This window comes from Equus caballus, chromosome 31 (genome assembly GCF_041296265.1).
Source record: "Equus caballus isolate H_3958 breed thoroughbred chromosome 31, TB-T2T, whole genome shotgun sequence".
In the NCBI taxonomy this organism is placed as follows: Eukaryota; Metazoa; Chordata; class Mammalia; order Perissodactyla; family Equidae; genus Equus; species Equus caballus.
The window spans coordinates 7921340-7945450 of record NC_091714.1 but is presented as its reverse complement, the minus strand read 5'-3'; the positions used below and the strand labels follow the sequence as shown (position 1 = coordinate 7945450).

At 41.5% G+C, this 24111-nt stretch overlaps 1 protein-coding gene across 16 annotated transcripts in view; it reads left to right on the top strand.

The window, feature by feature from the left end:
• MAP3K4 (mitogen-activated protein kinase kinase kinase 4) overlaps window positions 1-24111 on the top strand; it is a 138887-nt gene that overhangs the window by 90550 nt on the left and 24226 nt on the right. For all 16 annotated transcript variants that reach the window (XR_011434483.1, XR_011434482.1, XR_011434480.1 and 13 more), the window contains exons 4-11: window positions 3853-4095; window positions 6904-7050; window positions 13596-13753; window positions 17161-17277; window positions 19386-19485; window positions 19587-19670; window positions 20724-20990; window positions 22350-22499. Coding sequence is in view for 11 of the 16 variants with exons in the window: in XM_070256506.1 (XP_070112607.1) it covers window positions 3853-4095; window positions 6904-7050; window positions 13596-13753; window positions 17161-17277; window positions 19386-19485; window positions 19587-19670; window positions 20724-20990; window positions 22350-22499 (1266 nt within the window). In the remaining 5 variants the exon portion in view is untranslated. The remainder of the gene's footprint in view (window positions 1-3852; window positions 4096-6903; window positions 7051-13595; window positions 13754-17160; window positions 17278-19385; window positions 19486-19586; window positions 19671-20723; window positions 20991-22349; window positions 22500-24111) is intronic.

Genomic DNA, 24111 nt, shown 5'->3' with positions numbered 1-24111 from the left:
ATTTATATTTTATGGATATTACTCATTTTTCTGGTATGGCTATAAATGTTTTCTTCCAAACTGTGTTTTAATTTGTTTATGATACTTTGCACTAGATAGAAGTTTAAAATTTTTATGTAGTCATTACTCTTTTATCATCTTATTATATGTGTATTCCAAGATTATAAAAAAAAATTCTCTTATTTCTTTTCTTCTTTTTACGTACTTTAAAAAGTTTTGTTATGGAAAATGTTAAAGCATGCATTACTAGACAGAATAATACTGTGAACCCCCTGGAATCTGTATCCCAGCACAGTAGATGTCAGCTCATGGCCAGTACCTCCAGCCACTTGACACTGTCCTCTTATCATTTCGAAGAATACCTCAAATGCCATCATATTTTATGCTTAAATATTTCAGCATGTCTCTGTGAAAGATGAGGACTTATTTTTAACATGTACCACAATATCATCATCACACCTAAAAAAATAGCAGTAACTCCTTGGGATCATCAAATCTCAAATTAATGTCACATTTCTATTGTATTATAATTGTCATGGCTTTCTTTAAAAAATATTTTACAGTTTGAATCTATTTCAGCTGATAGTTTTAGAGTTTTGCGAGCCTAAACCACTCCAACGCCTTGAGACCTCACTGCGACCTCTTGACTTCGCTCAGGAATTTGTGCCAAAATCACTCCCTGTGTCACTGACACCCTCAGAGAGAGGCATTCTATCGCGTGCTCATTGGTGATTTTGGAATTTGTCCCTTTTGGCAATCCAACCGCCTGTTAATCCCCTCTGTTTCCCTGCTCCTGTGCTGGTACCAAGGGGTGGGCCTGGGGTACAGGTGGGTGTGGGGTACTGAGGTTCCAGGACGCCGCAGGGGTCTGGGAACTGTCCATGTTTCTCTCCCTCTTCTACTTCGAGGTTTATGAAGATACCTTGTCACCTGGTTTTCTTGTAAATGTGTCTCATGGAGTTTTGATTTTGTTGTCCCAGTTTTTCTGTCAGTTTTTATGGGAGAACTAAGGGGAATTGAAATCCTACTGCCACCACTCTCTTCCCTGAATTTTTTTTTATTGGCCTGTACTAAATTGCCAATATTTGATCATTTTGGACTGACTAAAATGGCAATTTTATATGGTTTAACCTAATGTATAGCTCTGTGTTTAGGTTTGAAAACATTTGGAATCTGTTTTTCCAAATAATGTATGTTCAACACACAATTTTGTATTTACGTTAATACATAGTTTAGTTTCTCATAACAGGCAAGAATTTCTAAAGTAGCCACGTAATTTGAAAAGTGATTATTTGTGATAGTGTGAAGTATGGTGTATAGGGTGAGATAAGGGTGTAATTATTTTTCCTTTAATTCCTTGTAACACTCATTGGATTATCTATTGTTTTCTAACTTCTTGAACGGCTGCCTACCTTTTTAATATACTAAATTATACATAATTAGGTATGTTTCTCTGTTTATTGCTGTGCCTGTACTTTTCTGTTTTAATTAAAGTAGATTATTAGTCAGTTTTGTCATCGTTTAGGGCAATTCTTCCCATTCATTCCTTCTTTTCAGAAATTTCTGAGCTCTTTTTATTTTTGCACATTACTTTCTTCCACATGAACGTTATTTAATGAATTTGTTAATCCGTACAAAATGCCATTGGGATTCTGGTTGTAATTATGTTGCATTTTTATTAATGTTTCTACATTGTTGAGTCTTCCCAGTTTTGCTGGATTGGTGAGAGATTTTACGCCATATTTAATCCTATATTTCTCACTAGAAATAATAATAAATATGCCATTCTTGTTCCTTTCCTCTCTGCCTGTGTTTTATTGAAATTGTTGGCAATTATAAGATTCAGATTTTTTCTTACAGTATGCTTTTTAATTTTTCAAAATTTCTAACACTCCTTTCTAGAACTTGAATTATAGTCCTTAACCAGGTTATCGTCATGGAGTTGGATCTGCTGGATTCACAGCTTCTCACTTCCTTGGGCGTTTTTCCTTCTGTGTCTCAAGCTCTTTATTCTGATCCAGTTTTCCTTTGACTAGACTCTACTTCCTCAATTGGTTTCTTAGAGAAGGTAAATGAATTGTACTTTGCGTTCCTCCCTTTTCAGAGGCGTTTTCCTTCTTACGTCTTGGTGATGTCTTGACTGTGCAGGAAGCTCTCCTCCATCTCTTCGTTTTGTTCTTTCCGGCACTCCTATTACTCTTAGGTTAGAGCTCCAAGATCTGACTCCCATGTCTCTTATTTTTCACGCAAGATTTCCATTCCTTTTTCTTTTGCCCTGGGTTATAGTGATAATTGCTGCAGTTAATTTCTAATTATTAATTCAGTTTTTGACAGTGTTCATTCTATTTTCACTGTCTTCCTTGAGCTTATTTCAGAAATCTTAGTTTATTTTTTCAGAGCACTTTAATGAGGTCTTGCGTGAGAGTGTTTTATCGTTCTCTCCTGTTTCCGACCTTCGGTCGCTATAGCTGTTCTGATCCTTCACTTTGGTCTCCTTGGTTAAAACTGCTTTTTCCGCATCAGTGCTCAGTAGTGTTCTAATGTCTGTTCCTCGTTGTCTGGGTGGGGTTGACCCTCCAGGCACCACCAGCAGCAATATGTGTCCTCTGCAGCTGTGCAGGTCTGGCTGTTGGGTCTCCCCGACAGTGTTGTCTTGCTATTGTTGGGAAGTAGGATTGCTCCCTTTCCCAGTGAGCCTGGAGGAGATGGCTCAGCAGGCTGGAGCTGGAGAGCATGCCAAAGGAATTCTTTAGAATTTTATCATGGAAAGTTTGCTGCATTTTGTAGAGCTCTAAATAATCATTTTAACTGATGTCATTCTCTACACCAGAAGAAAAAATGCATTTATATTGCCTAAAGCTTTTAAACAGACATGTGTTAACCTGACCACATTTATGTCAAGTAATCATTTTTAAAATTACTCGGTTATTTTAGAAATTCTTGCCTGTTACGGGAGACTAAAGTATGTATTAATGTAAATGCAGAAGTATGTGTTGAACATAAAAGAATGTGTACGAAGGAGACCAATTAAGAGTTTGTGAAATGACGGGGAGCACAGATATGAATGACATCTGGAGGCAGAGTAGCTATACTTAGTGATGTTTTAAGTTGAAGAAAAGTTGAGATTTTCAAATTGTGATGGCTTCAGATTTTTCACTCTAGAAGGCAAGGCTTTGAACATGATTGGTCAGAGTGATGTTCCAGAGGCTTAAGAACAGCAGGAAAGTTCCAATTTCCTATTTTATGGGGAAAAGTATAGGAATTTGATGGGGATAACTACAAGAATGGGTGAGCAACACTAGGATTCCAGCAAATGTCAAATAAAGGTATCTGAGTGGTACTGGCTCGGTGAATTTTGTGAACTTTTTTCTTTCAGCATCATTCCTTATAACTCAGGAGGACAAGTGGACAAAAGAACTGGTTGACCCCGTTGGTTTCTGTGTTTACATAAATAGCTACCTGGTTTTGTAATCTTTCCTCAATTTGTAGTAATTCTCTAGTTTTCTCAGTCTAGAGATGTGGTTAATACTGTATATAACCTTAAAAATAAGTGTTCTGATCATTTTAAATATGATAAAAGTGTATGATGAAAATGTATTAACTTCTTCTTCTACTATATGTTTTTGATAAAAATATTACAATTTGATTTTAGGTCTTGTTATGGTTTTCTAATACTTTTGTAACTTTTTGGGTTTATGTTGAAAATGTTGAATTATTCTAATGATTATTTTTCCTGTAAAATTGTGATTTTAGTATATATGTCAGCAAATTATAGAGAATAATAGTTTATGACTACAACCTTAGGACGTTCTCCTGCGTGCTCTTTTAACCCTTGTTGAATTTTTGTCATAGTTTTCCGAATTTCCGGATCCCATGTGGGGTTCAGATTACGTGCAGTTGTCCAGGACGCCGCCTTCGTCGGAGCAGAAGTGCAGCACTGTGTCTTGGGACGAGTTGAGGTCCATGGACTTACCGTCATTCGAACCTGCCTTCTTAGTCCTCTGCCGCGTCCTTCTGAACGTGATACACGAGTGTCTGAAGTTAAGATTGGAGCAGAGACCTGCTGGAGAGCCATCTCTCTTAAGTATTAAGCAGGTTTGTTTCAAAGACTGTTTAAAAATACTTAGCAATTATTATTCTACAGGCTCATAATTTTGATTTCAAGGATTTTTTTTCCTCTTTGTTGCAAAATGGTAAAAAATGAGTCTATATTAGTGTTTTTAAGCTGCTCTTTTTAGGGTAATTTAAAATGTGTTTTACATGCAGTCCTCAAGGATAAGATTGTGATTCACCCTTTCCACCACCCACTTCCTTGTTCTAAAAGGATGTAAAAGTCTATGTGAGTCTTTGAAGACTGGAAACTTAAAATTCATTCATAAGAGTTTAAGTTCTTAAAATTTATTTTTTTGTTCTTTTTAAGCTATGTGTAAACAGATGAATGTCTTTGAGCATGCAGAGGGGAGGTGTCTGGACTTTTTGCTTGCTTAGGCAATGGTATGGTTTAAACAGTAATGACAGCCTCTGCTTTCTTAGTTATTATTAATTTGGGGTGGAATTTTCTAAGGAGTTGGATGCTCCAGGGGTAACAGAGGAAGGGGTGGGAGCAGTTGTGTCTAGCAGAGTGAGTGCCGGAGAGTGTTTATATTTATGCTTCACGAGAGCAGCTTATTGACATTCGCTATATAAAATAAACGTTTCAGATTTTGAAAAAAATGTTGATATGTCTTCTGTCGACTGCATGTCCATCCCCAAGAGATTGCAGGGTTAGGAGTTCCTTGGTGCTGAGTGACAGGATGGAGCCTAGGGACAAGTGCGGGTTGAGGAAGGACAGGCCGTGCGCTAGGTACACAGCAGGACTGGGAGCTGTTTGTTCAGTTGGTGTAGATAGGTGTCCACTGGGTTGGAATTGGATCCCTGCACCTCTTGTTGCCCCTTCACTCCATCCAGCCCCAAGCAGGGCTCTGCTTCCTTCTCACCGTCGCGGTTCTGGTCACTGTCCTGCTGTCGTCCACTTTGGCCGTGCTGTCGCTTGTCCTCCATAGCACAGCGATTACTTAGGAAGTTTTGGTCCCTTCCCCACCAGATGAATACTTCAGGAATGTAACCTGGTGAAACAAGGCGGAGTTTACGTTTTGCTGATGGGGCTATTGTGTGGATTAAACAGTAATTTATGTTAAAACATTTTGAAAAATAAAGAAACAATAGTTAGACTAGTGTAGCATTACTGAAGTAAAAATAAAATAGAAATTTTGGCTTAAATGCATTCAGAGACCCAGTTGTAAGCACCTCAGTGACACCTTTCACATAAAAATTTGTGTCTATGTAATCTGAACAGAACTTTTTAAAATAGATTTAATTCTAGCCATTGCTCTCTTACCATGGGTTTTTAAAAAACATTTTAAAGGAGAACTTCACTTTAGAAAATTTGAAAAGTACGGAAAATGATACAGACCAAAATGAAAGTTTGTCCCATTATTCTGCCACTCAGAGATAATCACTATAACATTTTGGTGTATTTCTAGCTGTTTGTTTTTCTTCTTCATATGTGTTTTCTATGCCTACAAGTGTAAAAAAAAAAACAAGAAAAAGGAAAAATATATGATTTTTTACCCTTAAATATTTTTCAAAAACGAGACTTTAAACATCTGTGATATGGGGCCAACCCGGTGGTGCAGCAGTTAAGTTCACATGTTCTGCCCTGGTGGTCCAGGGTTCGCTGGTTCAGATCCCAGGTGCAGACCTACCCACCACTTGTCAAACCGTGCTGTGGCAGGTGTCCCATATATAAAGTAGAGGAAGATGGGCATGGATGTTAGCTCAGGGCCAGCCTTCCTCAGCAAAAAGAGGAGGATTGACTGCAGATGTTAGCTCAGGGCTAATCTTCCTCAAAAAAAAAAAAAGAAAAAGAAAAAAACCCAGCTGTGATAGTGCTCTGCTATGTAGGTGCAGCACAATTTACTTAATCACCATTGTTGTTTTGAGTAATATTGTGATAAATATATTTGTATGTAAGTTGTAGTCTGTATGTCTGATTACTTCTTGAGTATAAAACATAAAAGTAAATTAATGAGTCATAAGTTTTTAGATTCTAGAAAGTTGGTATCAGTTTACTTTCACAATGGCAGCATTGTGGTTCCTTTTGTGTCTTAACAACTGGTGTAAGTGTCCTGTCGCACCTACAGTCCTTGCTGATTAGAATGTGTCCCAGCGTTCTCTTAACGGGAAGGGCTTTACAGGCCGTCTCATTCTGCCTCCTTCCCTCCTTTCTCCCCTCCCTTCTGGGCCTGCAGACTCTGGTCTTACTCCTCTTGCTGTTGTGTTGTTTTGTTTTCCTTGACTTCCGTCTAATTTCATCAGATTAATCTAGGTTGGTTTGTTTTGGTGATTATTAGAATTTTTTGATGGTAAAAGCCACAAATCACGGTAGATAAACTATGACAAGTTATTATAAAGGCCACCATGCTCTGTGGCATGTAAGGATATTTGAATATTGTATCTTTGGTTAAAAATGATCAGCTTCAAGAGGTTTTTCCCTGCATCTAGTATCTTACAGTGTAAAATAGAAAAATGCATCTTTTTCTGTGCAATTTATTTTCTATATAAATTTATTTGTAGGAAAATGTAATTTAGCAAATCAGATTTCACTTAGATATTTTCTCTGTGTATTCATGTTGTAATATTAAATACTCTAATTTTCAATAATTTGTTCTTACTCAATTGGGACTACTAAGATTTTATGTAAAATGAACTGATAAAGATTCTGGAAAATACTTTAGGTTTTTCAGAGGCAAGGTTCCCTTTTTCTGAGTGTTTTGAGGATTTAGTTGGGAAATGTGTGAAATCTGATGAAGGCTCTGGCCGGGCCGTGTGGGATGATAGAACGGGTGCCTCTTTCTCTTGCAGCTGGTGAGGGAGTGTAAAGAGGTGCTGAAGGGCGGCCTTTTAATGAAGCAGTATTACCAGTTCATGCTGCACGAGGTTCTCCACGACCTGGAGAAGACGGACTGCAACATTGACGCCTTCGAGGAGGACCTGCACAAAATGTTGATGGTAGGGCAGTCGAGAGAAGAGAGTGTGTGTGTGTGTGTGTGTGTGTGTGTTGGGAGGGGTGTGATCTTTAGTCTGATTGTTTTCACCTAGTATTAGGTTAAATTGTTTCTCCTAAATCCACATTTTAAAAAATCCTCACTGGTTTATAAGTTAGAATTCTTGACAGAGCTTACCCTAGTTCCTTGTTTAATTGTAGGATCTTACAGCAGAACAGTCCAGAAATAGAATCATGGTCTGGTCCTATTTTATTGAGCCATCTGTCATCCGCCATTTTTCCAATACTTGGGATGCGCTAGGGACCTTGCACGGCTCTGGGAATACAGTACTGAGCACCAAGAAACTCAGTCTGGTGAGAACTGGGCATAGTCCATGTTCCACCCCGAGAGGTAAATGCCAGGGCAGAACTGTGCTGAGATGCAGCGAAGGCTTAGAGCTGGGACACCTGCACTAGCCCAGGGACGTCCAGGAGCTGTTTTAGCTCTGAGGAAGCCGAGTCTTAAAGATGAGTCGAGTTAGTTGAGGAATTTGGCACATCCGAGGAATTATAAATAATGATTTGGTAGGAGCAGACTTATTTTTTATTTCTTCCCAAAAAGAGCTCTCCCAGATGCATGGCTCTCTTCTCAGATGCATGGTTACCTGTGCTGTCTAACCTCTACTTCTGTTCACATTGTTCCTTCCTCCTTTAAATATCCCCTCTCCTCCTCCTCTGCCCATTTAAGACTTACTTTCAAATTTTATTTTTTTCTAGAAAGCTTTGTCTGACAGTTTTAACCATTAGTGTGCGTTTGTCTGTACCTTCTCTGAACTCTTACATCAGTTATAATTAGAACCATACTGTTTAATACTTAATGATATACCACCTCTCTGTTCTCAGGTTTCCCCAGTTAGACTGAAAGCTGCATAAGCCAGGGGCTGTGCCTTGAAGCTCCTCTGTCTTCCCTCCTGGCTGGTAGTGTCGCTGTATAGTCAATGCGTGTTAGATTCTTTACAGTATGCGCACAGATGGTGACATAATGTGGCAGGTTGATGGAATAACATAAAATGACAGTGCTTGTCGGTGTATGGTTTCTGGAATGATAGTTCAGCGCCTCCAGATACCCCCAGCTTTCTAGGCTGGCAGGAAAGAGAAGGGCAGAGGGGAAAAGTATCCATGCCAGCTAAGTCCAGAAAAGCGACAGCTCTCCTGGAAGCCCCACTGAACAGGTTTCCCCTACATCCTACTCACCAGACCTGTTGCACGGCCTCTAAACTGTACTGGAGGCTGGGCATTCGAATAGTCAGCTTTTCAGCCTCTGTGGTAGACGGAGAGAAAGAAGAATGGGACTGGAGCGCGACTTACTGTATCTGGCATATTATGAGAGGTAATTCTGAGTTTGAGATTATTTCCTAATTGTTCAGAAGACTACATAAAAGACCACAATGTGTAAAATGTGGCTACGGTCTGAAATACTCTATATTTCTTTTTTAAGAAATGTCTTTATCATTGAAAAGTTATGATAAAAGGCAACAAGCAAATTAATTTTTCTCTTTTTCTATGGATTATTAAACCAGAAGTTTAAAAAGACAAAATGTGCTTTGCTTTTCAAACTGTCTTTGATGGCCTTACAAAGTCACATGCAGCACCTTTTACTGTGTGATCCCGAAAGCAGGAAGGATGAGAAGGAGGCGGTTAACACGTGCCTTCCAGGTCATCTAGTTGCGGCGTCGTCGGTGCCCCTGTGAGGCATCTGAAGCCTAGGTTAAGTGAATTACCAAAATTCACAGCTAGTTAGAACTAGAAATGCTTAGCATTTTGTTTTGACTTTGCTACCAGTTAGCTTTGTGAGGCATGATCTTCCTTAGTTTTATCTCCATAATTTCACAGATGAAGAACTAGAAGTTATCAATGGTTTTAAAATTGTGCCCCAAAAGGCTCTAGATGGATAAGTGCAGGGGCATGTTTTGAGAACTGGGGGAGCCCAAAGAGAATCAGTGTTTTTGTTAGGAAGGACGGAGAGAATGGCCTTTGGGCAGGCAATCAAATTATGTTTACTGCAACAGTCTTCCCTTGAAACTCACGAAAAACAGCAAAAAGAATAAAGAGTAAAGAAAAAAGTTATTTGGTAAAAGAGGAAAAAAGGACTATTATAATTATTTACCTTAAAATTTAGACTAAATGAGGGGATTTAAGCTGTAACTATATTCCACTTTAGATACAGAGGGCCCACCCAGTGAAATGAGATCTGTGATATCTAGGGGTATGAAGAGGCGGGAGAGGAGCAGGGTGTGTCCCTGTAGAGGACTGTTGGAGGTGGAGCATCTACCAGACTCAAGGAGCACGGGTACCGACACCTGTCGTCTGCAGCTTCTCCTGTTAGCTGAGGAAGACTGCCAAAGGAGAGCTAGGTTAGAAGGGTCAGGGGAAGCAGTGATTAGCAAGTTATGCTGCAGAAAGTCTGTGACTTAGGGGTCCTTACTCTGTGCCACATAATCCTTTCAACTTGAAAAATGAGGAACTTCTGCCTGCAGTTCCAAGGGAATAAATGGGTGAGCATTTGTTTGAGGCAGCAAATGTGTATTGAAGCTGTGACCTGTCTTAGTTCATTTTCCTGGCCCTGGCCTTAGAAATAACCAAAACAATAAACATCTACTATATGATGTAGGAACATGTGACAGTAGATTTAAGGAAACCAGATCAAGGGAATGAAAATGATGAACAAAATGTGATCGTTATAGGAGACACCAGGGAGAGCTCAGACATGCACAGTTAGTGTTCCTGTAGAAGAATAAAGAGCAAACGGGCAGAAAAGATTCAATTTTCCACTCAACAGATAGTATTAGGTGTCTGCTGTGTGCCAGGCACGCATCGTGCCAGGTGCCGAGGATTCAGTGATGAGCATAAACTCACTCTCAGAGTTTGAGTGATGAGGAAAATGCTTATTAAAGAATCATGCAAACATAACATCACAGCAAGGAGAGAGACCACTCTTTTATGGACTCTTACCAGTAGGAGGTGAGTTCACGTGCTGGTTAGGAAACCTTCTCTCAGGAAGGGACACCTGGAGTTTACCTGAAGGTAAGGTTGATATGTGTATTATGATCCAGTTTATGTAGGAAATTGAAAACTTAGACAAAATAATACTATGCATTGTAAATTATATAACATTATCTTAAAAAGCATGTAAACTAGAAGGAGACATACTAAATTCATAATTGTTGCCTCTGAGGAAGGAAGAAAGAGATAGAAGTGAAGAAAGAAACAAATGAGAAGTTAACTTTGTGATGTATTATTTCCTATTGAAAAAATTTCCAAGGCAAATATGACAAAATACTAACATTTATTCATTCTGGGTGATATTTGTTAGAATATGTTTAAGCCTTTTTACTTCTTAATTAAAAGAGGGAAATTGAAAGAGACACTTCTGACAGAGAAGGCAGCAGATGCAAAGTCTTGGTGGGAAGCAATTTTGGGACGAAGGGTCCTTAGCAAGCGTTATGGAGGGATTGTTGTGGCTGCTGTTTGAAGAACAGACTGGAGGGATCCAGAGTAGATGTGAGTGCACCACTTAGGGACTATTCCAGTAGCGCGTCTGCTAGTCCTTGGGTTAGAGTGGTATAACACATTTAGGAAGAAGTGTAAGGATTCAGAAGAAACTTAGAAAGTGAAATTGGCTGGCCTCAGGGGTGGATTGAATGTGGAGGAGGGATTGAGAGTGACTGCTGAGTGTCTGGCTTGTGGAGAAGATCAATAGTGAAGATAATGGGTCCAGTAAGAGAACTTTAAAGTGAAGATACCCAACACCATTTGAAAGCCTTTGGGGTTGATTTTGTTAAGAAGAAGAGATGAAAAAAAGTATATATATGTGTGTGAAAGAAGAGGGGAAATGGATCCTGTGAGGAGATGGTTCTCAAAGCACAAGTGTTGGGGTGAGGGGAAGCACAGCTCCTCTGCTGTTAAGAAAGGAAGGACAGTCTGGAACAGTATGTAGCTTTGCATTTTTGGTATCAGGAAGATGAGAGATTTCATTTCTAATGACTTCTCTTTATTTTGTGAAGAGAGGTGAGAGCATCTGCTGAGAATGGGTGAGAGTGGGTATTGGTGGTTTGATCACAATGGAGAAGTTTCAAACTTGTGGTTGTAGAGAGAAGGAAAATGAGTAGAGATATACATATTTCCAGAAATGTTGTACGCCATGTGGTTGGTGACTATGATTGTGTAGAACTAGCAACTCCTCCCTGTCACGTGACTCTCGTGACCCTCAGCTTCTTGAGTAGGTGCATGGGGAATGGAGTAGTTTGGCTTGTCTGGCTTTGGGGTTTTGACAGGCAGATGAGATAAAAAGGCAGTGGGGGTGGCTGCAGGGTGTAGAACGTGGCAGGGGAGTGGCTTACTGACAGGAGTGCTGTCGGAAGGATAAACTCACGGACTAAACTGAGTAAGGAGGAAAGTGAACAAAGCGGGGTGTAGTGAATTGGGGAGAGAAGAGGAACCAGTGGACTGGAGCTCCAGATAAGATTAAGAGAACAGTTGTACTGGTGGTAGTTGAACAAATAAACCGGAAGGAGGAGAGAAGGTTTTAACATCAGTGTATTTGAATTGGTGATTCGGGGCTTGGAGCAGTTATGGTGATGACAAGATCCAAGATGAAACCTTGTCAGAGTGGAAAAAAGGTGGTTGGAATGGAGGCAGTGAGGGAAGGGAACTGAAATGATGGTAGGGGGGTCATCCACATGATGTGAAGTCACACGGCCTGGTGGCCGAGCCCGGGATGGAGAGAAGACTAAGTCAGATGCCGGAGTGTATCAAGTGACAATGGGTATTTAGAAATCAGGAGATGACTATATGAAGATGGGGGTTGATGGTATATCTGACGACAGATCTTAAAAGGGCAGGGTATTTTTTTTGTTTTTAAATAATCCTGTATAAGAGTAGTGGTTTGAGTAGCACTGGGAGCACGAGGATCCTGATGCCTTGTAGCCCTTGAGATGGTAAGCCAGTTGCCCCTTGAGAGGGCTGTAAGGGGACAGTGCAATCCTCAGGAGACAGCCAGGGTCCAGGGAAACCAAGGAGATGAAGGAGCGCTCCAAGAAGTGAAAGGGAGGGCCTGGGCCTGGTAGTTAAGAGACTTGTTTCATTTGGATAAGGTGGTGGCAGACCCATAATTGTAGTTTCCACATGCACAGCTGTATTCATGCTGGACCCAGACTGCAGACTCATACTTCACAGCCTGCATGGAGGAGGACCCAGCAGCATCCAAAGATACAGCATGAGACAGTTTTCTTGAAAGAAAGAAAAGGCCTGAAATTTGCCCACTGAAGGTTATTACTGGATGTCAGAAAATGTTCATTCCAGTGAACCCTAAGGTGTAGCCTGGTGAGATAACTGGAACCTGAGATGAGAAAGAATCTGTAAACATTTGAGCAGAGAAAACAAGTCACCTTCAGGGTGTGGGGAGAGTGGTGACAGTTGTGAGATTAAGTTGGCGTCACATTTCTTCACACTAAGATAACAGACAGCATTAGAAGGTGGTGGAGTAATATCTTAAAAGTTCTGAAGGAGAGAATGTGTGACTCAGATATTTTATACCCAGCCAGGTTATCCTTTCCGTGAAGGAATCCGTAGGCAGTGATGTTTTGTAACGTAGCAACTGTGAACCTGTGTTGAGAAAAACTGCTTGATAGTAAAACCATACTAAGCAGCAGATAAAAGAATTTAGAAATGCAAGAGCTGTTGTATTGGGACTTGTGGTGGGCATAAACCCCACTGCAGAATAATTGATTATTTTGGTTATAGATCATAATTTATATGTCATAAATCTTGAAAAAATTATATCATAAAAATCTGGGTGTCAGGAAGGGATGGTAGGGAAAAGTGTGCTCATTTCCTCCTCTCAACATGTAAGATACCATCTAAAGTTAAAATACGTCAACAAGTAGGGGCTGACCTGGTGGTGCAGTGGTTAAGTTTGCACGTTCCACTTCAGCAGCCTGGGGTTTGCTGGTTTGGATCCTGGGTGCGGACATGGCACTGCTTGTCAAGCCATGCTGTGGCAGGCATCCCACATATAATGTAGAGGAAGATGGGCATGGATGTTAGCTCAGGGCCAGCCTTCCTCAGCAAAAAGAGGAGGATTGGTGGTAGATGTTAGCTCAGGGCTAATCTTCCTCAAAAAAAAAAAGTCAACAAGTAAACATCCCAGCCTCTTAACTGAAAATATTGTTCACAATATATTAATAATGAAAATTTCTAGGTGGTATTATTTTGATTTTTTTTTACTTTATTGTACTCTTCTGTATGTTGAGAACATTTTGGTTAATAGGAATTTGAAGGGGATTATGAATAATGTGTTAAATTGCCAGGAGTTGAGTTAGACAATTTAAGGAGAATCCTCATTGAGACCTCAGTTGACCATGGTGGAGAATGTCCCTTCTCTCGGTGCTGGTGCCTCGGCGGGCCCCTCCACCTGCCCTTCTGCTTTGTAGCTTTCATGTTAACAGAGGGGAAAGTTGTGAGTTGCTGAATTCTGTCCTCCGATATCTCCCTGTACGTTTTTGTCTTTAAGGTATATTTTGATTACATGAGAAGCTGGATCCAAATGCTACAGCAATTACCTCAAGCATCTCATAGTTTAAAAAATCTGTTGGAAGAAGAGTGGAATTTCACCAAAGAAATAACGCATTACATCCGGGGAGGAGAAGCCCAGGCCGGAAAGCTCTTCTGGTAGGAGTCCTCATGCTCCCGAGTCCGCCTGCTTTCCTTTCTCACTCTCACTCTCACTCCCACTCTGCCCCCCAGTGCTTGTCTGCACTTTTAGTTATGTGAAAATGACAGTGGTTCTTGAAAATGACAGTCATTCATATCTGTTGTGTGTCCCTCTCCCAGGTTTTGTCATCCTTAGAGGGACATTCTCAGTGAGGGGTGATTTGCCCCCTGGGGACATTGGCAGTGTCTCTAAACAGTTCTGATTGTAGCAACTGGAAGCTCCCACTGGCATCTAGGAGTAGAGGCCGGGACGCTGCCAAACATCCCCCCTGCGTGCAGGACAGCCTGCCCCAAACAAAAAAGGATCCACCCACAATGTCAATTTGGAAGTTGAAAAATCCTGCCTTAGAGCAAACCCTCTTGATTATATATAAAAAGAGGCAGAATCCAAGGCCTCTGAAGAGTAGAGTAGACCTCTAGACCTATGTGTGTGAGTCTCGGCGAGGACATTCGCAACCTGAGAAGTGTGTGTCTGCACTGACGCTGTTTTGGGAATCACAGAATACTAATATCAATCACAGAACCTCTTTGTAAACTGGGTATAAATATGGTGAAAGAGTTGAAAGGAAAACCAAGAGTTGGGGAGCGTGGTCTGTTTGTTCCAGCAAGTGAGTGTCCCTTCTCCTGGGGGGTGCGTTTCAGCGCTCTCTGCCGGGCCACGTCCTGCCGCCTGATGAGGGTCTTTCCTCTCCTGGCTCTAGCCCCTGCTGCTGTCCTGTGGTGCTGCCTTCTCTCGCTTGCCTCATCAGCCATTTTGTTCCTTTGGTCTCCTTTTTATGAGGTCTTTTATACCCAGCTCCTACTTCCTTCCCCTCCCTTTGTGTGCGTTCTTTAGGACTTCCCCTTTCAGAATTCTCTCCTGACTCCGGAGACTCACTGTTCTCAGCTCCACCCATAGTGGTGTGCTCAGTTTCTCAGAATCTCGTGTTGGCTTTTCTGCCCTGACCACCAGTTCTTTCTGGGTCTTCCCTGTCCGTTTGAGTGAGTGGTGAACTTGCTCTGGTCTCAGCTCTTCGGGCCTTCAGGCCGTGCTTCCCAATCCGATTATCTTGCTCTCCTGTTCAGAGTGGTCCCCACAGTCAGCCTTTTGAAAAAAATGCATTCACTCCCATTTTCAACATCTCTTCCTCTCTTAATTTTCCATAATTCTGCTTTGCCTATAATTTCTTCTGTTAGCATTTTCGTTTCCAGGCTGTCAAGCTTTATTGAAGAAATTTTTTTAAAAGATTACTGTTTAGTTCCACTGCCAATTCACATTGTGTAATTTCGCTGTACGCTTATTTCCTCCTGTCAGTCTTTCTGTTTTTACTGTTGCCTGTCCTTCAGATTCCGCACAGTGCAGACCCTGGCCTCCCCGTGCATGTTCCGTGTTCCCAGACGCTCCCAGTGCTGCCTCATTGCCCCTGCTGTGGGACTGCCCATGTGCACTGTTCCTGCTCTGGATGCCTCTGTTGTGTTAGTGCAACCTTCTACTTCATATGCTGGTTTTCCCAAGTTTAGTTAGTCTTGGAATTAGCCCTTCCATCTCTCTCACTCTCACTCTCTACCTCTAATCTGCTCCTCATCCTTCAGGATATATCCAAAATTTGACCTCTGCTCACGCTCCAGTCTCCACTCCTCCCAGGCTGTTATTTCTACTTGTGTTACTGCAGTGGCTCTCTAAGTAGTCTCTGTTTCTGCCCTTCATCCCTTATAGCTTATTCTCAACGCCATAGCCAGAGTGATCTTGTTAAAATGTGCGTCAGACCATTTTCTCCTCTGCTGCAAATACGCCAGTGGCTCCCCTTCTTACTCAGTAAAAGAGAGCACCTAAACAATGACCCGTAAGCCCTGACACAGTCTGACTTTTCCCTAAATCTTTGTCCTCATCTCCTGCTAGGCTCTCCTGTGCTTACTCTGCAGCCACAATGGCTTCCTTAGTGTTTTTCACAGGCTGGGCCCACTCCTACCTCAGGCCCTTTGCACTTGCTGATCCCTCTTCTTGGACTGCTCTTCCCCCAGTTCTTTTCGTAACTCATTTCCCCACTTCCTGTATGTCTTTGTCTAAATGTTACTTTCTCCATATTTAAAATTGAAATTCCTACCAGCAAGTCGTCCTTAACTTTCTTTCCTATTGTATTTCTCTCCATAGCACTTATCAACATCTGAAATACTATGTATTTTTCTTTTTTATTTTTATTGTTTTTACTCTTTATTCACTGGAGAGATTTTATCTCTTTTGTTCACTGCTGCTTGGGACATAACAGATACTCAGTATTTGTTGAATAAATCCATCCTGGCTATCCTTGTGTAGTACTGTTCCTAAAAGCGTGTTTCTAATCAGGTCGCTTTCCCACTCAGTTATTTTTAAAGCCCGCCCTCTTTGCCTGACAAACAGAGATCAGACAAGTTAGCTGACATCCAGACCTTCCATTGTGTGGCCCCGTTGGTTTTCCTGGTCTGATTCCACCACCCCCTACTCCATTCAGATTGGACAGTTTCTTTTCACAAACATGCATCTTGCTTAACACATTGTCGTGCCCTTTGATCATATTTGTTGTTCTTCTTGGACTTCCCTTGCCGTCCTCCCTTCTCTTGCCGACAGAGCCCCTGTTCCCGCTGGTGTTCTGCTTGTTAGGAGGCCGCATTGCCCATGAAGCCGCAGCTTCCGCTGGGTGCAGGCCTCCTCCTCAGACGGCTCCCCCAGCACCACCTCCTGCCACATCCGCTCTTGGTTGTGTACTGACCTCGCTTTTACTAGACCCTATGCTCCTTTCCTGGAACATCATCGAGGTCAATGAGCTGCTGTTGAATTTTTACTGCGCTCATTTAGATTTGTTTTGTACACTTTGGTTTACAATTTAACCTGAGTATTTAGATTATATACTCAACAAGAAGCATCAGCTATATAGAGTGTCTGATGATTATTGACTATGAAAGGCTAATTGTGATGGAAATTTTTAAAGACAGTTGTATTTAAGGAATTTACTTTGTTTTCTTATGCTGTCATTTAATTTCTTAAGCTTTTAAAAAGCATCTGGTCAATAGATATATATTTGAGGCCATTTTATACCATTTTAAACATTTGTTTAAGATGAAAATAACATTTGTGAAATAATTACATAACTACTATGAATGTGATTTAAGATTTTAAGGTTTATGGTGAAAACTCTGGTAATAGAACAAAGCTAGATACATGCCATTATCGAGATTTCTCCTTTTTCATATTCATCATGATTTTATATTAAAAGAAAACGAAATTCTCAACTGTGATTGATTTTTCAAACTATTGAGACGATAGCTGAACCTTTCAGTTTCTCATTCAAGAGTTTGAGTGAGGACAGTTTTTCTTCTCTGGTTTACTTTCGTTGTTTTTGTTCCCTTAGTGACATTGCAGGAATGCTGCTGAAATCTACGGGAAGTTTTTTGGAGTTTGGCTTACAGGAGAGCTGTGCTGAATTCTGGACCAGTGCTGATGATAGTAGTGCTTCAGATGAAATCAGGTGGACGCTGCGTTTACTCTTCTCTCCCGTTTCTTATTTCCTGTAGTTCTGCTCTTGGTAATGAGCCTGAAATGAGCTTTGTTCAAACCAAATTATGTTGGACTTTAAGAATTTGGGTAGTAGAACTAAAGGGATTTACTTATTACTGTAATGTCTTTTCATATGATCTCTTATGGTTATGGTTTTAAGTGAAATTTTCTCTGAAAGTGAAGTTAGAATTTATTTAGCCCCATAAAAACAGTGTCTTTAGAGAAGAAGAGAGGAATAGATAGTTTAAGTTGACTAAAAATGAGTAGAGTAGAATTCATCCACATGTTCTGGAATGTCTTTAAATAATTGTTTCTGTTCTTTAAAACCTCCATTAATACATTGAGTTGGCATTTGGTACTTGTTTACTGTTTTTATGCTTAGCTTATCCCTTCTGTTGAACTTTGAGCTTAAGTATGTGAAACCATGACTTGCTCATCTATTGCATATCCTCCAGTTCTGTGCAGGTAGTGTTTAGGTTGAGCCATGTTCACTTGCTGTTTTTATGGGATGTCTATCACTTGAACAGCCATTTTGTGATCAATTATCAGCAGTATCATATGAGTCTTAGGAAATGCTCAGGTGGAACTAACTTCTCTGGAGCTGAAATGTCTTCTCTCACCATCCAAAATTTGATGGAAAACACATTTTGGGTTTCAGAACACCTGGAATGTCTTTAGGCCAGGGTTAAAGAAAGAAGTCACCACATACATTCTCACCTGGAAAATACTGAATAGCTGAGAAGTGGGGTGAATCAGTTTGCAGAAGTTCTTGCTGTTGTTAGAGCTAACGTGGTAGATTAAAAATGAGCATGAGAATTCAAGAACTAAGATACTGAACTAGAGAATGGCTCTTACGATGCTCTAATTTGTTTCCTAGGGATGGCTCTAAAAAGTGGGTTCCTGCACAGTGGCGTGCTCAGGCTGGCTTGTCCTGGCCCCCGAGAGCCCGTGCGCGATTGTGCCCTTCTCTTCCCTAGTCATCACTCAGTGGTGTGGTGCTGGTAGATTGAAAGCAGCTACGATGGCAGAATTTATGCCGTGAAAATCGACAAACACCGCATAGGACAATACTTTAGAGGGAGACAGTTGTTAAACATTCACTAGCCCATCACGTATATATTCCTTTTTAGTTAGATTGTGAGCTGGGAATTAAGAACTTATTTCAGATTCCAAGAAATTGTCATAATGAGATCTTTAGAGAATTGAGCTTTCTGTTATTTGAAGGTTATTAAATATGCCTTAACAAATACAAGTACTTTTCAGAAAACTATGGGGAGCACGCTTCTAAATATTTCCAGTACGTTCTCAATAATTGCTTGCTCCTGTTTATAAAATCTTTATTACAGTAGTGTCCCCTCTTATCTGGTATGTTCCCAGACCCTCAGTGGATGCCTGAAACTGAGGATAGTACTGAACCCTATATATACTATGTTTTCTCCTATATGTACATATTTGAGGTGTGACAGAAAAACTAGCACGAATTTCTTTTTCCTTCTTCACAATTTCATGGAGATTCATTCTTAACCCAGACCGTAGCAACCTCAGCATACGATTGTTTTCCTTTCTTAAGTTGAGAACTCTCACCTTTCCACTTAAAGGAAGCACTTTACAGCTGGCGTCTCTTTGGCGTATCCGAGTTGCCAGCATCACTAATCTTGCTCTTTGGGGCCATTATTAAGTAAAATAAGGGTCACTTGAACACAAGCCCTGTGATACAAGCCCTGTGACACCGCAACAGTCGATCTGATAACCAAGTCTGCTACTAAGTGACGAACAGGCGGGTAGCATCTACTGCGTGGATCTGCTGGACAAAGGGACGATTCACGTCCTGGGCAGGATGGAGTGAGAGTTCATCACGCAATGATGAAATCTCAGAGCAGCATGCAATGTAAAACTTGTGAATTGTTTATTTCTGGAATTTTCCATCCAATATCTTCAGATTGTGGTTGACCGTGGGTAACTGAAACCGCAGATAAGGGGGAACCTCTGCAACGTGATTTGGAATTTGCTTCCTCTTTATTGTTACATGTTTCTTGATGTGCCCTGAGGTGCTCTGACCAGATTTCCGTCCCCCTGCAGGAGGTCTGTCATCGAGATCAGTCGCGCTCTGAAGGAGCTCTTCCATGAGGCCAGGGAGAGAGCCTCCAAAGCGCTCGGATTTGCTAAAATGCTGAGGAAGGTGCGTAACAGTCCTGGTTTGTGGTGATCATCTTATTTTTCTTTTAGCTTATTTTTTAAAAAGCTAACCCTAAAGAAGTTTCTTTGTAACTGTGATCCTAGGACCTCGAAATAGCTGCAGAGTTCATACTTTCAGCCCCAGTTAGAGACCTTCTGGAGGTTCTGAAATCAAAACAGTATGTTAAGGTGCGTATTTAAGATGGTATAATTGAAATATTTTGCCTTTCTTACTTTACTCTAAAACAAGCAGACTTTTTCTTAGAGGTCCAGAAAGGAAATATTTTAGGCTTTGCAGGCCATATATTGACCCCACTTACAAGACTGATCTGAAAAACAACAGTTTTTCATATTCGTTAGCTTGCTTTAAGAAGGCAGATAAAGTAATTAAATACTTACTCATGCTATTTAATTTATTAAATTAGGTACACATATATATATTTAAAATAAGATATATAAAGTAATATGTCAATTTTAAGTAGTTGTTTGGCTTTTCACCCTCACATTTCCTGAAGCAGTTCGAACTTTCTACATTGGTCTTTGACGTCAGCGTCCTGCTTGTACTCGAGCCACTTTTTGAGTCACCATGTTTGCTCCCATTTAAGTTGTTTGAGATTTAGCACTTTTAGGCTCGGTGTCTGGTGTTGTTACTGGGCAGTTTGTCCCGCCCATGTTTATGTGTGACTTGCTCAACATATCCCATATGCATTCCTTGTTAAAATGATCTTTAAAGGCTTTTTGTGATGTCCCTGCTAAGCGTAATTAGTGAGTCTGTATTCTCGGTTTTTTGCCTTTTCGCTGAGTCAAGTGACTCTTGCGCAGACATCCTGCCTGCACAATCCCGTGAGCTTCTCCATCATGCTGAAGATCCGAGCATCAGGGCCCACTGCAGTGCGTTGCCGTAGGGGAGCAGCTTCCTAACGGCCGCACTGCAGACTAGCACTGAGCTTGTTTCAGGCTGGCATCCTCCCCTGAAGAGCGTTTTCTTGTCGTTCAGAATAAAGAAGTTAGAGGATGTCCTACAGGTGGAGAAATTTTACAAAGCCTCTCCACCCTCCCTCCTCCGGTCTCACTGAACTGAACTTCTTGTTCTTGCGGTTCCCCTCATTGCTCTGGCTAACGCCTTTCCCACATCTTCTTCCTCAAACCTGCTTGTCTTTTTCTAGTTTGTTTTTTTAAAAATAATGTTTCTGTGATGTGTCACGTTCCTTAATTCAAGACTTTGGATTGTTTCTTTTCCAGGTACAAATTCCTGGCTTAGAAAACTTGCAAGTGTTTGTTCCAGACAGTCTTGCCGAGGAGAAGAGTATTATTTTGCAGTTACTCAATGCAGCTGCAGGAAAGGATTGCTCAAAAGATTCAGATGATGTGCTAATTGACGCCTATCTGCTTTTAACCAAGCATAGTGATCGCACTCGGGATTCGGGTGACAGCTGGGCCACCTGGGAGGCACAGCCTGTCAAAATTGTGCCTCAAGTGGAGACTGTTGACACTCTGAGAAGCATGCAGGTATGTCTCACCCCCAGTTCCCACACCCACTGCTCCCCACCCCCTACCTTCAAGCAGTATTACTTACTTAAAACACTTGTAGGAAGAATGAACTCTTAGCAGCTCATGAATGATTGGCTTAACTGCCATAGTAGTCTCAAGTATACACTTCCCAAAAATATGCCTTGATGTTTTAATAGATAATTTTGTAGGATTACTTGTACTAAACTTATTCCATCAAATTCTGTAAGTATGTTAAATTACACTGGAATGTTTGGAATATTTTATTTATATCTTTTCTTAGTTCAGTCATGTAGTTAGGTCTGTATGCCCATGATCTAAAGGAATCATCTTACTCATTTAATTTGGAGTTCCAGAAACCCCAGTTCTCCAGGCCCCTGGTTTACTGGCCACTAGTTTTCATTTTTGTAGCACCTGCCTACCTGACAGGGGTCCCATGACAGTTTATTAACTCATTAGTTAAAGCTGTAAGAAGCCTCCTCATGTTCTCTGTGTTCAGCTCAGGGAAAGTGATGGTGGGCGCTCCCATGCACCCCTAACTCAGTCCCACTGGTGCTGAACACACTGGTCGGCTGTCCCCTCAGCTCCACAGAGCTGCTCTGTCTCCAGTGCTCTCTGGCTCAGTGAGTGCTGCTCTGTCCACTCGGTTGTTTAACCCAGACTGTGACAGTTAATATAAATTCAGTCTCCCACCTTCCAGGTAATCACTAGCCCTCGCAGGCCTGAAGCATTTTCAGCAAATGACCCTTCCCTTGCGTCCCCGGAGCCCTCCCATAGTCAGACCTCATCATGCCTTTCCCACTTTTAGTTTGCCTGCTTCGACCTTCATTTTCTCTCCCTCCAGTTCTGTATTTCTTTGTTCTGGTTCTGTCATTCTGATACAGTGATTATTATAATGCATACGTTTGATCACATCACAGTTCTACACAAAATACTGCAATGACTATCACTTAAAGAATAAAAAGAATAAAGTCTTGATTTCTTACTGTTTCATAAAGGGCCATTCCTCTCATCCCACTCTTATTCCTGCGTTTGCCATCCTCACATGCTGCTGCAATACACACGCACATGCACTGTACAAGGAGTGTTGAATTACTTGCAGGTCTAGGGTATTTTGAAGACGACATGCCCGCATGATCCCATGGGCTTCTTCACCATTGTGCTGCAGATCCTGAACGTCAGTGCCTTTCGCAGTGTGTTGCTCTATGGGAGCAGCTTTGCTTGAAAACTACTTTCTGCTCAGATGGTTGCTGGCCAGGTAGCCCTGAGATGGGCATTGTTTTTGGTCTGCGGTTGAACTAGAACGGGAAAACAACAAGTAGGTCTGTTTTTAAGCCCGTTGCTTGATTTTCCTCCCAGGTGGATAATGTTTTACTAGTTGTCATGCAGTCTGCCCATCTCATAATTCAGAGAAAAGCGTTCCAGCAGTCCATTGAAGGACTCATGACTCTACGCCAGGAGCAGACGTCCAGTCAGCCGGTCATCGCCAAAGCTTTGCAGCAGCTAAAGGTATTTCACGGTCAAGTTTACGTTAGCTAATTTGTTTATGTTTGGCTGTAATACTATGGAAGAGTCAGTATGTTATAATTTAATAGCAGTGAAGGGACTCGAGCTCTTGAAATTGTTCTCCCTGCTCTCCCTCTTCCCACGTCTCAACTAAAGATTTCCTGCCTCTTTCCTGGAACTGTCGAACATGAGAATTGGAAAGGATAGAAATGTGAACAGTTACGTGACTTCTTAACGGTCACATGGCTGGTTAGTAGCAAAGTTGATGTTGGAATGTAGGCGTCTTCATTCCTAATCTGAGTTCCTTTCTGCTGTAGCACTTACCAGTATTCACTAGAGGCGCTCCAAGTCAGTGGTGTGTGAGCTGAAAGGAGATGTATGCTTTTGTTTAACAGGCAATTCAGCCAAATTAAACAGAATAGAGAAAGCCAGTTGCAGACAGGCACAAAGGCCTTCAAAGTTCGTGACAGCCAGAGCCTCGCCTTCTCTTCCACTGTTTCCTGTTTGCACCACTCTGTCTTGTCCTCCATTTCTCAGAGGTGTGGTCTCATCCACAGTTTTCCACAGGTCATCAGTTATGTCTTCTCAGTCACATTAAGGCTTGACTTCTTAGAGAAGCACTTCTTGAAATTACTAGTAGTTTGATAAGCATTTCTTTTTCTACTGTCCATCTGATTTGTCTTATTTAGCTGTAAACATTCTCTCTTGTAGATTGTCGTCCCACTTTACTACCAGCGTGGGGGCTTTTGTCTTTTCTTTTAGTTTGAGTCAGTGAACTCTGGAGAGTGCAAAATTCTGTAAGATGTCAATTCTTCTTGAGTTTAGGGGATTTATCGCCTTTAGGATCTGAACGGTCACACTGAGTACAGAGGGATACATCAGCTCCTCCTGGTAGCATCTGGGAATTGCCACCATGGAGGCGTTTCAGCTTGGGAGGAGTTCAAAAGATGCACATTGGGAAGAGACTAACAAAAGGAACATTAGGGTGTTGGTGTCCGTGGATCAGGGTTAAGCGAATGCTCACTGAATATCAAGTAGTGTGATTTAGCTGGATCTTGGTGTATACAGTGGGAAGTGGTGGGAGATAATCAGGTGGGCAAAAATCAGGCTGTTGAGAGATTTTGCATTTTATTTTTAAGCCCCAGAGAGTTGTTGAGGATTTAGGAAGAATGTTTTAGAACAATATGTAGAGGGATTGCCTGATGGCGACCATGTATGTATATATGTGGTTTAAGGATGGGCGGAAAGGGAGCCCAGTTTAGAGCTGTTGTAGGGTTGCTTAGGGGGACAGCAAAGCTTGACTGGGGCAGGGTTTCTCAGCTTCTGTGCTGTGGGCATTTTGGGTCAATAACTCTTTGTTTTGGGGAGCTGACTGTGTAGGGTGGTTAGCAGCATCCCTGGCCTCTACCTGATAGATGCCAGTAGATTTCAGGCCCCCCTCCCCAAGTTGTGACAACTCAGAATATCTTCCCACATCGCCGTTGTCGCCTAGGGGCATAAAGTCAGCCCTAGTTGAGAAGCCCTGAACTGGGAAGTGGCAGGGGCGTAAGAAGGACTGTATGACTTGATGACACCGTGGAGGTCACTTAGGAACACATTGTCACTGCACTCTGGG